The sequence below is a fragment of the Euleptes europaea genome, chromosome 9, assembly GCF_029931775.1.
Source record: "Euleptes europaea isolate rEulEur1 chromosome 9, rEulEur1.hap1, whole genome shotgun sequence".
In the NCBI taxonomy this organism is placed as follows: Eukaryota; Metazoa; Chordata; class Lepidosauria; order Squamata; family Sphaerodactylidae; genus Euleptes; species Euleptes europaea.
The window spans coordinates 51,994,598-52,009,695 of record NC_079320.1 but is presented as its reverse complement, the minus strand read 5'-3'; the positions used below and the strand labels follow the sequence as shown (position 1 = coordinate 52,009,695).

At 40.1% G+C, this 15,098-nt stretch overlaps 1 protein-coding gene across 1 annotated transcript in view; it reads right to left on the bottom strand.

Annotated features, from left to right (window-relative positions):
- The window catches only part of LOC130482351 (palladin-like), a gene marked incomplete at its 5' end in the record, with an annotated part of 116,382 nt that extends 107,861 nt beyond the window's left edge, over window positions 1–8,521 (bottom strand). The window contains one exon of the mRNA XM_056855061.1: window positions 7,953–8,521. Coding sequence (XP_056711039.1) covers window positions 7,953–8,521 — 569 coding nt within the window. The remainder of the gene's footprint in view (window positions 1–7,952) is intronic.
- Between the last annotated feature and the right edge of the window lie 6,577 nt (window positions 8,522–15,098).

Here is a 15,098-nt window from a genome sequence, read left to right as displayed (position 1 = left end):
TGGACCCATTGCAACATATGTATATTTTAATTCTTCAGACTCATTCCTAAAGCTTTATTGAAAAACAAAATTATATCCTGCCTTGCAGTGCCACCTGTTGCTTGCTACCTCATATAATTTAACAATAGCCCCCCAAATAGCTTTTCTTTCATCAAGTATGAAGGATTTTGAATGGAACAATGCAGAATTGATTGGAAGATTCTTGCAAAAAACAACAACACCCAAACTATATTCATCCAAATTGTCATTTGTACAGCTATAAGGAAGATTCTGAAAACAGATAGTTAATAGTCACATTTTATGAGCTGCATAAAGCAACCAATTACACAAAAAAATTTCCGATTCTAATATAATTACATAAATAGGACAACCCACATTTGAACATTGTACCAGGTCTGTGACACCTTAATTACTGGTCGGAGGTGTCTTCTAATGTGAACATTTCTTAACCGTTGACCTGAACATTTCAACATTACCTGTGGTGTGTGTTAATGGAACAGGTTTTTTTTTTAAATTATTCTGCCCCCTGGCGTTATTTAGTAAAAAGAAAATGATGGTTAAAGACTTTCTCTGTCTGGCTCATGAGGTGGTCAAGATATGAATCAGTGTCCACATAACAATGATAATAAAATGGATAAATATCATGCACGACAATGCCTTCCACATTTCAGGGACATTTGATTACCTTATGATTTTTTTTTAAAAAGCCCAGCGGCATCTTTTTGTGGCAATGTGTAACTAACACGGTGTGGCAGACAGGTTAAATTCCACCTCTCCCTAAGAGCAACCAGTAAGAGCTGACAGAATGTTGGCGAGAAGTTAAATCCATTCCTGAAGTTAGACAGAGCGTTAGAACTGGCTGGGGAAGGAGCTGGAAGCTTACGCCAGCCTGTGGCAGAATAATAGCATGACACTGACTGGGAGGAAGTCCAACTTGTAACAAAGAATCCTGAATGCCTGAATAGAGCTATGGCTTAAAAGGTTCAAATGTGGAGAAACTTAGTAATCGTCCACCTGATTTCTACCATCGACAAAAGACTTCTTTTTCTTATCTGGACACTGCATAATCATACTTATCTAAGGGTCAGATGTAGCAGATTGGGACACTTAACTGACCGAATTAGAACCTACAGAGGGGTTAGGCAAGGCTGCATATTAGCACTTGTGTTATTTGCCTTCTACATTAATGATATGGCAAGTCATCTTCAAAAACTAGATTGCCACAAAATCGCAGAAAGGCATACACCCTTGTTGCTATATGCAGACGATGCAGTAATTCTCTCCAGGCCCCCCACAGGGATGAAGAGAGCCCTGGGTAGGTTAATCAAATACTGTGAAAATGAATCTCTTACCATCAACTATCAGAAAACTAAAATCATGGTGTTTGGGAGAAACCATAGGAAAAGACCATGGGTGATCAAGGGCCATAAAATTGATCAAGTAGACACCTTTAAATACCTGGGAGTGATGGTCCAGGCATCTGGCTCAAGGACCATTCACAGCAGATATGCTGCTGATCAGGGTGATAGGTCCGCCAATAGCATTATTAAATTTATGAGAACACAAGGTGGTCACTCAGTATCAGCAGCCTTGAAGTTATTTAAAGCCAAATCCTTGGCTCAACTCCAATATGGTTCCTTTTTGGGCTCACCAACTCCTTGCTTCTCACCTCTGGAGAGGGTGCACTCCAATTTTTTAAGAGCAGCCCTCCAGGTTCCTAAATGTGTCCCAAATGCCTGGATTAGATTGGAAACTGGAATGCTGAAGGTGCAAGCTAGAGTCTGCATCACATCCATCCAGCTATGGTTGAAAGGAATATTGAACTCTCAGGGGCTTTTTCCTTTGATATTCCAAGATAAACTCCAAGCAAATTGACTGAGGACTGTTGGCAAAACAATTATTACCCTGGGTTTATCCCCTCAGGCACTCCTGAAAAGTGGGTACGATCGTGGGAAAGATATTATTCGTCAGAGAGTTGAAGACATTGAGCACCAAGCAGACCTTTCCAGAGTCCCAAATTTTAAATGCCAGCTGAGCATAAAATACATGGTTGCTCCAGCAGCCTATCTAACTAGAATAGAATCTAACAACAGTAGAACAGCATTTACTCTGGCAAGATGTGCAGCACTTCCTTCTGCTGTGTTGGGAGATTTAAAAAGATTCCATACTCTGAAATATTATGTTCATGTTCATTGGGGGATGTGGAAACAACCGAGCATATTATTCTGAGATGTCCACATCACAAGGAGGCCAGATTAAAATATCTTCAGCCTGTGCTTGATGGTTTTCTGGGTGAATCCGATGAAATTAAATTGGAAAATTTATTGTCTGATAAAAATCACTGGGCAAATAGACAAGCTGCTAAATTTTGCCTCGGTATATGTAAGACTCAGGGAACGATAGTAAAACCATTGTAAAGCTGTAGACTTTTATTCTTCTGTTGTATTGAATCATTGTTTTAAATCTGGAACTTTTGTTAAATCTTGTTATAACTTTTGTTATGCTGGTCAAAGACCGCAATACATTTTATGATATGATATGACCTGATTCACTTCAATGATGTGTTCAAGCCATAAATAAAGTTAACTCCTTGTTTGTTTAACCCTGTGGACTGGATGTGTAGTGTCTCAGGGAAATATAATGTATACATTAAGATATGAATAAATTATCGCAGCATTTGAGTCCCAACCCCAATAGCTCTTTGAAATGTCTGAGTGAGGGGTGAATGCTAAAGGGGACTGAGCTGCGCTGTCTGATGGTGTCTCTGTGAATGAGACAGGGGGCCTGGTGTGTGAAAGACTCTACATGTAAAGAAGGCAGGACAGGTGGTAAATTGTGATGTCCTGATCTGTCCAAAAGAGGTTGTGGAACGTGGTAGGGTCTGTTTGTGTGTGGGCGGGGGGGGGGGACATGGCTATTCCTCTACTTTATAAGAACCATTTTTCATTGGGCAATGTGGGCTCCTGCCTCAGCACTAAATTTACTCTTGCTTTCTGTCAAAGAATTAAACAGGTTTTTCCATCTGCAGACAGGTGTTCTCAATTTCACTTACGCAGTTATGCTACAGCAGCAGAATCAGATGTAGTATCACTGCAGAGGTAAGGAAAATGGGACTTCATTCACTTCACAGAAATAAATGTCTGGGCACAACATGCAGGACACAGACTGAAATCATAAGCATTAGAAAGTACTGGAAGGCTGAAATGCAATTGTAAATCAACCTACGGCCATCAGTGTTTTCACAACCTCCCAATAAGTTCATATATAACTATTGGGGCTATTCCCAATAAGTGCATCTAAAACTATTGGGGCTATTCACATGTACACATACACAGCTGAAGAAAGACTGAAAAATGTTTTAAGAGGCACTTGTGAATTTGGCTATATTTGCTAGACTGATATGGCATCCAGTTGTGCTGGTTGCTTCCTAACTATATGGAAAAGCTGAAAATCACATGAACACATGAATCCGCCAGATACCGAATCAGACCATCAAGGTCAGTATCGTCTACCCAGACTGGCAGCAGCTTTCCAAGAATGGAAAAGCACTGGCGGCATGTGAAAGTAATTACCACAACTGTAAGCATGCCAAAATGTGAATATATGACAACTCCATTGACCTCACACTCTTTTAAGGAATGAAATTGATACGTTAAGTTTCAGTTCAGTGGGCATTCTCCACATATCTGTTAAGTCATATGCTGTACTTGCATTTATGCCTCAGCAGCCAGCAATTAGGCAATTCAGTGCAAAAGTAGCAGCAATTGACTGTATCGTGGAAAACAAGTTAAAGTTGCAGCACAGAAATAGTATTCCTAACTGAAAGATCCTTTAGGTAGACTCAGGGTGAAAACGCATGGTCGCTTTAGCCTCCTGTATTCCCTGTTTCAGCGAGGATTCAGCCAGGATCGAACGCTTGCTTTTCGCCGAACGTGCGTTCGATCCTGGCTGAATCCTGGCTGAAACAGGGAATAAAGGAGGCTAAAGCAACCATGCGGTTTTGCCCAGAGTAAATAAACAGTTATATTATTATTGTCATATTTTACATAGACGTTTTAGGACTTTAAAAAGAAAGAAATCGTTTCTTGTAATTATTTGGAAGTCTTGACTAATTCTTTTCTTATCTTGGATAAAGTAAGAACTTCTAGCACCATAAAAGAAGATTGGGAATTATCATGTAGACTAAAGATAGGCATTAATTTCCAAACTAGACAAGGGACTGCTGTACTTTAGAAACTGGAAGTAATTAACTTTTTGTTGGGTTGATTCCTACAACTCCCTTCTGCCAAGTCTTCCACCAATAGAAATAGATTTTATCCCCAGGGAAAAATATTTTGTCTAATTGAGAAAGTTTTCCTCTAATGAAAAAAAAATCTTTCTCCATTGAAGGAAGCCTTGGCAGAAGGAAGTTCTACAATACAACACAGAAGTAGTGTGCTATTTCTCCATTCCTTTCACCATGAAGAGAATGTCATAATTAAAGTCCCATCTTGAAATCTTCTGAAGTTTGGTTCAGATATAACAGCACATTATGGTTTACAAGTTAACAAACGAGCCTGTAAAATCAGGCTTGCAAACTGCTTATCCCTCCTTCCTCCCCTCATGTGTAGCCAGATAAACTGAGATTTCTCTGCTCATGGCAAACTGCATTTTACACTTTCCCTGCCAACTAGGTTTTCAGACTATGAATAAACTATGATTTGGAATCCTGGTTTGAGGGGCCAGGGCAAACCCTAGTTTGCCAGTTGGAATGTAATGGCACATTATGGCTTCCACGGAAACATCTAGTTATTCTGGCCATGAGTGAAAAAAGGAAGGAGGGGAAAGGGAGGAGGATCCCTCTGGCTCAGGCGTTACGGTTGCCAGGTCTCTCTTCTCCTCCGACTGGAGACTTTTGCGTTTAAGCGCACGTGCATGTGTGCGTGCACCGATACATGCGTGTCACTTTTGGTTTAGAACCGGAAGTGCCTCCTCGCAAGGGGCCTTATACCTTAGTCTGAGTGGTAAAGCAGCTCCTCGTGAGGCGGAACTTCCGATTCTAAACCAAAAGTGACGTGCGCGGTATGCACGTGCACGTTTGCCCCCTGACCCTCAGGTGGTCGGCGGGCAGAGGGGTCAATTGCCGGAGGCTTGCTCACCACCAGTGGGCACCTGGCAACCCTATCAGCCGTATAGTTCATTACATCTGAACCTAGTTTGGGAGGCCCAATTTTTAACATGCGGAATACAAATATTTGGTACCTTTTGCCAATTTTAAATCAGTTTTTTTTTTATTTTCCTACATCTGGATCCTGTATTCTGCATGTTCAACCATTACTGCTTTCATAATCTTAGAAATACCACACCCATTTTTCCTTTCAGGAGATGCCATACTTCTCAGAGGGACTGCTGAGAGCCAATATGGGCCCCTAGACAAAGATCCTGCCTGCTACCCCTTATGACCCTGACCAGAACCTAATATTATAACAAAACAAATCATTTGGCTTGCTGTTACCATGAAGCTATGGTCATAAAATAATTTGCATTTCTGTCCACCTGACCAAACTGGCCACCAAACCCAGAGTGATGATGGGAGTTGCAGTGCCAAAATGAAGGGAACAGAAAAATCCTGGATCAGGCTATCTTCACGATCGCACCATATCTCTAAGACTTGAATCCCCAGTCTACCATGGAAGGTTGCTGAGTGACCTTGGGCCAGTCCCACACACTCAGCCAGACTTACCTCACAAGATGGTTGTGAGGATAAAATGAAGGACAGGAGAACAATGGAAGCTGTTTTGGGTTCCTATTAGGGAGAAGGGCATGTTATGACATTTGTTATAAATCTGGTTTTGTCTAAAGTTTATCAAAAAGGATGGCCACTCTAGCTTCATAGGGTTGCCAGGTCCCTCTTCGCCACCGGTTGGAGGTTTTTGGGTGGAGCCTGAGGAGGGCAGGGTTTGGGGAGGGGCAGGACTTCAATGCCATAGAGTCCAATTGCCAAAGCGGCCATTTTCTCCAGGTGAATTGATCACTATCGGCTGGAGATCAGTTGTAATAGCAGGAGATCTCGAGCTAGTACCTGGAGATTGGCAACCCTATTGCTTCATCAAGTATTGCCACAGCTCTTTTGGTGGAAGAAAGAACTGCCCATTCAGTACTCAAACTACTGCTAAATATTGCAAGCGCAGCAGTCAGGGGCAGGACCTTAGTATCTATACAAGTCTTCATTATTGTGTAAAAGAAGCAGGAGCAGCTTTCTTCCCTCTTTCCAGACAAGGTGTTTCTGCCAAAAACGGCGTCTTTATCTGCACAGCTTGCACAGCCTATGCCTCTCAATACTACTCTCTATAGCCATGTGTCTATAGAGACACATACGCACACATATATGTCTACCAAGATATGATAGATTTATTTATTTTAAAAAATATTAGCTGCCTTTCTTCCATTCGGAGCTCAAGGCAGCTTACAATATAAACAAGATACATAAAAATAAAATACACCCAATACATCAAAACCAACATTTAAAATCACAGTTTAGGACAGGGGTGTCAAACATAAGGCCCAAGAGCAGGATCTGGCCCCTTGAGATCACTTATCCAACCTGCAATCCAGCCAAGTCAGCCCTCTTCCCCCCACTCTCAATCTGGGCTGGCGGGGCATGGCCCGGCTTGACCAAGTGACATTTATGTCATATCTGGACCTTGTAACAATTGAGTTTGACACCCCTGGTTTAGGACTTCTAGTAAATTAATCAAGTGTGGGCTTTAATAAAACCATCTAACGAAGTGGGCTTTAGTTCACAAAACTTCATGCCACAATGAATCTTTAGAAAGTACATCAGTAAGAAATCTATTTCAGTTCACCCTTGTACCTGTACTTTTACCTAGCACAAAAGCAGAGGTTAAGTCAACTCTCACACGCAAATCACCCTCGAATTGTTGCTTAATTGGGAAACCACATGGACAAGTTGTACGTAACCCAGAATGGGACAAACAGCAACTCCAGGAGACCTGCACTTTCCTTCCGTATTTCCATGTCAATCCAAATGAGTGCCTCCACAGAGCAGATCTTTCAGTGCATCACTTGTGGTGACCTATTGTTATTTCAGCCTATTATTACTCTTATTATGGTCCCTATTTCACTAATATTATTGAGATAGTGTTCTCCTGGAGAGTTATATAAAGTAAAATGCTAAGGTGTTGAGCAATACATGTTTCCCGAAGGTTGGCACCCTTTTCAATGCACATACAAAATATGGGATCTGTACTGAAATGTGCAATTGCCCCCACACATTCCTGGCATTTGTGTACTCTATTTTAAGGCAAAAATAGGCCAAGACAGGGTTGTTAGGACTGATCTATGCTGCACTGACTGGCTCAATGCCCTTTGTAAACTCAAACAGATATACTAATGAAGAATGGTATCATGAGCAACTATTTAAAAAGAATTAAATTAAAAATATATAAAATGCAACAGAAGATATCCAAAGTCACCCAAATGATACACCCCGCTGTTAACAGCTTCATCAGCACAACTTGACATTGCATCAAGAGGAATATATTTCTACAGTGGCATGGAGATAGATCTCTCTGTTAAGGCCATGCTCCTCAAACCACTATTTCCAAATAATCGCACTGACTGGGGTGGGGGTGAGGGTAAGAAGGCCTGAAGTGGTTTAAGTGACTCTTTCAAACTTGGAGAAGGGTTTGGGTCATTAACTCACTGTGTGACAGGATTCAGAGTTACAGAAGCAATGAACAAGCAATGTGGGGGGGAAGGATTGGGGGCACCACAAATAATGGCCGGCCATTATGGCTGTTTCTACATGTGATGCAGATATATGAGTAGATTAGGCATCATCTTCACCTGTTCCATATTATCTGTCCAGTAGATTAAAATCTGAGGATACAACAGCTACTGTTCACACCTGATGGAACAGGGATGACCAGAAGACTATTCTCCAATCTTACCTGACATGAGGTGATGGGTTTCCCGTAACTCTGCATTCTAGCAGCACCTTGCTTCCTTCAGCAACTTCCAGACTCCTAAGTTTCAGGGTAAATTGAGGGGCTGACAGTTGATTGTGATTTTCCTTTGAGAGTTGGTTCAGGGAGTCATTTTCATCGGCCTGAGAGATGTCCTTCTCGTGGAGCACAGATTCTGCATTGTGAGTGACTTTGGGTAATTCATTCTCAGCTATGCCCTCTTGAGATGTTTTGTCTGGGATTGAGTTCATTAAGGAATTTGACATGACTGCTTGTTTGTTTTTAGGGGACAGGTATCCACTGTCAGGGGAAGAAGAATTTCCATCTGGGCTTCTAACTCTTGTCTTTGCTGCTTCTCTAAATATGGAAGAGAGTTCTTCTATCAAAGTGGCAGCTTTATCACACAGCTTGTTCTTGGCAGGAGCTTCACTGTTGGAAGATGATATGGACTTAGGGCTCATCTTTTGCATGCTTGGACCACATCTTTCAGCATTTTTGAGACTCCGAATGAAGCTTGGCCTTGCTGGTAGCAGGGGCGATACACTAGATTTCCCCCTAGTAACATTGAAAATATTGTTTGTTTCTTGAGAATGCGCATTCTTCTTTTTCTGCTCTGGGAGAGTTTGAGATGCAACCAACAGTGAGTTTGGACTTGCCACCAGAGTCCTCTTGGAAGTATCTGGATCACACACTTTGGTATCTTCTGACGAGTTTGGAGAAGAGGTATTGAAGTAATATGTGTACTCCTGCTTTGTCTTCCCATCCTTTACAGAATTCATAATAGATTCCTGGGCAAGTTCAAGGCTTTTGTTTATCTCCTCTTCACTAAGAAAGGCAGACAACTCATGTGAAAATTCCCCACCCTGTATATCTGAGAGGGAATCATAAAAGAGGTCAAAAGAAGAGGAATCCTCATACATGTTTTCATGGCTGTTTGCTTGATTGCTTTTATCTGCAGAAGAAGCATCCTTCATCATTAAAGACAGCTGTGCATCTTGCTCACAGCTTCTCTCCTGCATCTGGAACACAACAAATTTACTTTCGATGAGGACAACAGACTTCATGTTACCTGACTCCATACAAAGTCAGAAGAAAAAGGTACAAAAGGCTGATATACAGAAAAATGAATAATTTTCCTAAATTTGTAATAGACTCAACATGCTGATTTGTAATGAGAGCTATGTAATTGGAACAATGGTTCCCAGATGTTTTTACCGAAGACCTAATATTTTCAATGCAACAAAAAAGACAAGCTTTCCAAATCCAAGGAAAATAGCCTGTTATGGTGATGAATCTCAGAAATAATCATGTATTATTCATAGACTTTGCTAGAACCCAGCCCAATAGGAGGGGCAGAATCATGCACCAGTCCCATATAAATAAATAGGAGCTATGCAAGAATATTACTCAAAATGCTAACATGTTTTGGACAGTATTTTTGTCAATCTATCGAAGCCTTTTAAAGTTGAATAAGAAGTAAATTTTAGCCCACTCATGAATCACTTAATTGTAAACATGTGGCTCTGACCATGGGGAGGGGCTGTGGCTCAGTGGTAGAGCCTCTGCTTGGCATGCAGAAGGTTCTAGGTTCAATCCCCGGCATCTCCAGTTAAAGGGACTAGGCAAGTAGGTGATGTGAAAGACCTCTGCCTGAGACCCTGGAGAGCTGCTGCTGGTCTGAGTAGACAATACTGGCTTTGATGGACCAAGGGTCTGATTCAGTATAAGGCTGCTTCATGAGTTCAAAACGAGCTCTAACGCTTTATTCAGGTGCAATCAGCAAATGAAGGTAGAAAAGGCCTAATGTTAGAATGGACTATGCCATTCAACCCAGGCCATGTCCACCTTAGAGTAGGCATGTCTGAATACTTTGATAGCTGCCTTGAGTTTAAAGATTAAAAATTAAATAAATATACACTGCCTCATGCTAACAAACAATACTGAAACCCTTCCTATATAAATTAAGTAAAGTTTCATCAGTCCTTTTCCTTATGTTTTATAGGAAGAAATTCAAATAAAACATTTAAAAATGGAGAAACCCCCCTCATTTAGGAGTGGAACAGTCCATTGTAACATTCTTGCTGCCTCACTGTAGTGTATTAGGACACTGTCTGAGACCAAGAGTCAGCAGGGGACGACTTCCTGTGGCTGAGAGAGGAGTCTTTCATTCCTAGAGAGGAGATCATGTGAAGAAGGAGCTGCTTTGTTTGGCATCATAAGCAAACTGTTAATGCCTAAAGTATCTGGACACAGGGCTATCCTTGAGTGCGTGCTCTCCATACCACATGGCACTCACTCTGCTAGGTGCATTGGGCCTTGAAAGCCATGCTACTACAGGGTGTTTTCACACAGTAAATTTTAAAATGCCTTATTTATACAATTGCCAACGTCCAGGTACTGGCTGGAGATCTCCTGCTATTACAACTGATCTCCAGCCGATAGAGATCACTTGGAGAAAATGGCTGCTTTGGCAACTGGACTCTATGGCATTGAAGTTCCTCCCCTCCCCAAACCCCGCCCTCTTCAGGCTCCACCCCAAAAAACATCCGCCGGTTGTGAAGAGGGACCTGGCAACCCTACATATTTACCTTGTCTTCTGTTTTTTTAATGGCTTTATTAATTACATTTATGTTCACAGTAACACACATGGATTTCTCTTCACCCACCTATCCTTACAAGAACCCCATAAATCAGGTTATGTTGAAAGCAAATGGGCCAAGATCACCCAATGACCTTGTGGCTGAACTGAGAAACTGGTGGCCTAAAATTATGAGGAACCTTCTTATTCTAATGATTACACTAGCTCTGACCATAAAGTACGTGAACCTATGACTACCTCAGTTTAAGGCTAAGCAACAGAGATTTCCCATTGCTACTATCTTTTATGCCCTACTTGTGAGCTCCCCATGTTTCCTGACTGCAAACAGGATGTTAGACTAGATTTACTGGAAGAACAGAAAGGGGTGCATGAAATGATAGGCAAAAAATATCTGGTTTTCCACTCCCCCCCCAAGTGTACCTATGTTTCTTTCTCCTCAAAACACCCTTCAAGTATATTGTATAAGAGAAAATATACAGGTGTAGCTATACATCTGCTTACTGCTCTAATATATTTATTATATTAAAAGAATTCAAGGGTTTGCCAGGAAACGGATGCATTTAATTTGGTAAGTTTGGTAGACCAAAATAAAAATGAATGCACAGTAACATTTCTGTATGAAGAGAACAACTAAATTTTTTAAAAAGAAGCTAACAGCCAAGCAACTTGTTTAACATGATGTTTCTGAACTTTCAGTTCCGTATAATTTTAATCTTTTTAACTTGTGTGGTTTTAAACGTAACATTTGTCATATGCTAGATTACTTCTGTCCAGTGGCAAATGCTTGACCTGGCAGTCATGAGAAGCAATCGGATGTGTTTTACATTAGCTTGTGGAAGCTCCTGTTACATTTAGCTGCTTCTCTGGGATTTACCTTGCATGAAACTGTTAATTGACTGGTAGAGTGCTCAAATTCTTGAACTAGTACGTATATCTCTTTATAACTAAAGAGATATATAACTCTTTATAAACCATTCCTTTTCTGTGTGCCATATTAACTAGACAGAGAAAGGGAACCTATGGTCTTTATAGTTTTGGAATTTGTTTTATTTGAATCTATTTCTTATTTATGTTGGATTCTCTGCTTCCTTCTTAATCTGCACGATAAATAGTGATGAGTTACCAACAGAAACTTTAAAACTGGATACTGTTTAACAATCCACAGCTTGATAAATTTAGAAAAATAATACAAGACATTAAACTCTATTTGCAGTTCCCTGTTGAGATTCCTTGCCCATATGGAAGATTTAATAGAGCTTCCATGTGTGGAAAGTGTTCCCCAATCACTTTTATGAAGGGACAGGGCTCTCTACTCCCATGCAAATACTCCTGCTGTTTAAGTAGGGAAGCCTGTAGGAATTCTGGAACTCATTCATCAATATGCACATTGATGTGCTCAGGGAATAGTGCATTTGAACTTCAGCCTAGGAGCTCAGCTCTTATTGCAAATGCCAGAAAAATCAGTTAAATTTGGACAATATGTATGTTGTATGCAAATGAAGGTACAATTCAGTTAAATTTCACCACTTTTAAGTCACATTGATTCCCAAAGACATGAAGCATATTTTAAACGATGAAAATGAACATAAAAGCCCGGCTAGCTCATGTGTTAAATTTTTATTTCAAGTCATTTTAAACGCCCCCCCTCCCATACACACAAGTGGGAGTCCACAAGACTCATGGGGGGAGCCATCTTTTGCAGATCTTTCGGTGCATAATGCCATCTGTAAAACATCTTGTACCAATTCTCTTTAACTGCTTGTGATCTTGAAAATTTGATGTCTGTTTTCCACAATTTCTCCCATGTTTGCATCGGAATCATCTCCCCGAAATTCTGCATCCACTTCACCATACATGTCTTTACTTGTTCAGTATCTATTGTCAACAGTATTTTGTAAATTTTTGACAAGTGATCTTGAGTTTTGGTAATCAAAGTTTCAAATTCTGTCAGTTTTCTTTGTTTACCCTCTTGTGTATGAAACAGTAGTAATAATAGATAAAAGAAAGATTAAGATATGTATGTTGATGATGAAAATCTGTACGCCGGTGAAATGGAAATGAATGTAGTCTGATTATCCTCCCCCCCTTTCCCCTACTTTTCTGTACCCTATAAAAACAATAAAACAAAAACAAAAACAAAAAAAGACTCATGGGGGGATCCCATCTTCCGCCCAGCTGCACATTGAGCCCAGGCATGGCTCCAGGCCTTTGCTGCTGCCTCCAGGTCTGGGAGATGCTTCAGACCTGGAGTGGTTCACTGGACACCACTGTGGCAGTGCCAGAGTGGCTCCTCAGATTCTGGCACAGCTGCAGCCATGCCCAGAGTGGCTCCCTGGAGCCCACCACAGTCACAGCCAGGCCTACTGTGGCTTCCCGGACTCCGTCATGGCTTTAATCCTCAGATTTACATGTCCACAGATTAGGCCACCCTTGACTGTTATATACATATGTATGTGTTTATATATAAAAAGAGATACCATTTTTAAATTGTTATAAAAACTATATGTTTATTGCTGACTTTATCTTTAATTAACTTCATGTGGCCAATGGCCCAAATGTCTACAAAACTCCAGGGAGCTTTCCTTTTCTGCAAGCTAAGGTCTATTATCTATTATCTTCTATTATCTACAACACAGAGGTGTTCCACATATGCAGTTGGGATATATGTAAAGGTCAGGCCCTTGCAGTGAAACAGTGGATTCAGTAAAGGGAGAATTAGCTTTGCTTCAATCCCACTAAACCTGAGTTGCATCAACTGTGCAAGTTAGTTCTTAGTTCTCTGGCTGCTTCCCCCATGACACTCTGTGAAATAAAACATAGCTGTAGAAACACATCTATTTTCTTTTCTTTCAGATAGTTCTTTGAGTTTCATAAAGAACTAACAAGATTGAATTCAGCTCCAAAATATTCAGCTATGATGATCAGGGGTGCCTAAAAATAGATATTGATGCAAATATTTTGTCACCTGGCAACGTAACTAGATTTCTAGAAGGTGCTAAGTTTCTTCAGTCACGAATAAACTCCAAGTTCAATAATGAGAACCATAATTGTATGGTTCCTCTCAAAAACTGGCCAGCTGGTCTGAAGCCAACAAAATCTCTGACCTTATGCCTTTCAACCTTAAGCTTCAAATAAAAGTCCCTCTTTAGTTTTGGAACCACAATCCAATGCAGATTTAAGCATGCAAAGGACCATTTATCTCAGTGAGGTTAATTCTCTATTGCATGATGGATGTAATGTATGTTTTAGATGTCATCCAGGAAATCTAATGTCATCCAGCTTTTCTTTGCCAGGATTCTGTTTCTTTAAATCATAGCTAATCTAGTTAAAATAATGCTTGACCCCTATTAAACAGCATACACTATCACAGTTACAAATAGCTTCTGAGCTATTTCTGGAGTCCACTGATTATATGGCAGCATATTTATAAATCCTTTGCTCATCGCCCTGAAAAGTTATAATGATCGTAAAACAACATCCCGTATAATTTGAAATAAACAGTGAAAATTAAATGTATCTATTAGTTCATGCTTTTCATTACATCATTCTCATGTCTAAAATATAATAATTTTATAAAAAAAGGTAACATGTCTCAGAGTTTAGACAATACACCGAGATAAATACATATGTAACATCTTAATATATGGATTGTTTTAGAGATATTAGAAAGATACTAATAGTTCATCATGCGAAGGTGCAAAATAAATGAGAAATGTAGTATTAACCATTATTAAAAATAATTATTCTCATAGTGCAATTAAAATGGAAATACAAAAAGGCAAGCGTTTAATGACGTCAAAAAAGTTACAAACGAAAATAAAAAGATGCTTTAAAACGAAGAATTCCCGAAGAAAAGCTATATAAATGTAGCCATTTTTCTGTAAAAAATAATAATCAAAAATCAAATGCAGAATCAACTAAGCAGAATCAACGGCATTTAACAAAGAATCTGAGAGAATCTTACCAACCTTGCAACTCTTAAACCAGTGTGAAGAATTTCATATAGAATAAAATTCAGGCTGGGAAGCTTGTCTCCCTTTTGTCAAAGAAAGCTGGAAGTTGCTTTAACTATTCATTCAAGATTGCTTGGTCCACAGTAAGCATTGAGGTGACTGTGGCCTCTGAGTTACATCTGTCCTCTCTGACTATGTAATTCCTACCCCTCAACTATATTTGGCAACTGAACTCATGTTTCAGCAGACCGCCACTATCTGGAATTCCAACGGAACAGACGTTGGGCCTAGATGAATGAGCCGCTTCAGTGTGCTTAGTACTTATAACTTCAAGGAACCCAGCACTGTTGGAGCTTACAATAGCATTTCAATGCTTTTATTTTCAGTACGAAGGGATTTAAAATGTGGCGCTTACAACTGAAGTTGCAACTAGCCTGAGGAAATGTTCTGCATGGTTTGGTCATTAGGAAATAAGCCTCCGCAAACAGAATTCCAAATAAGCCTCTGAAAACACAATATATTTGTGTAATCAAATGCTAGTCAGTTTAGAATCACTACATAAATGGAAACCTAGAAATT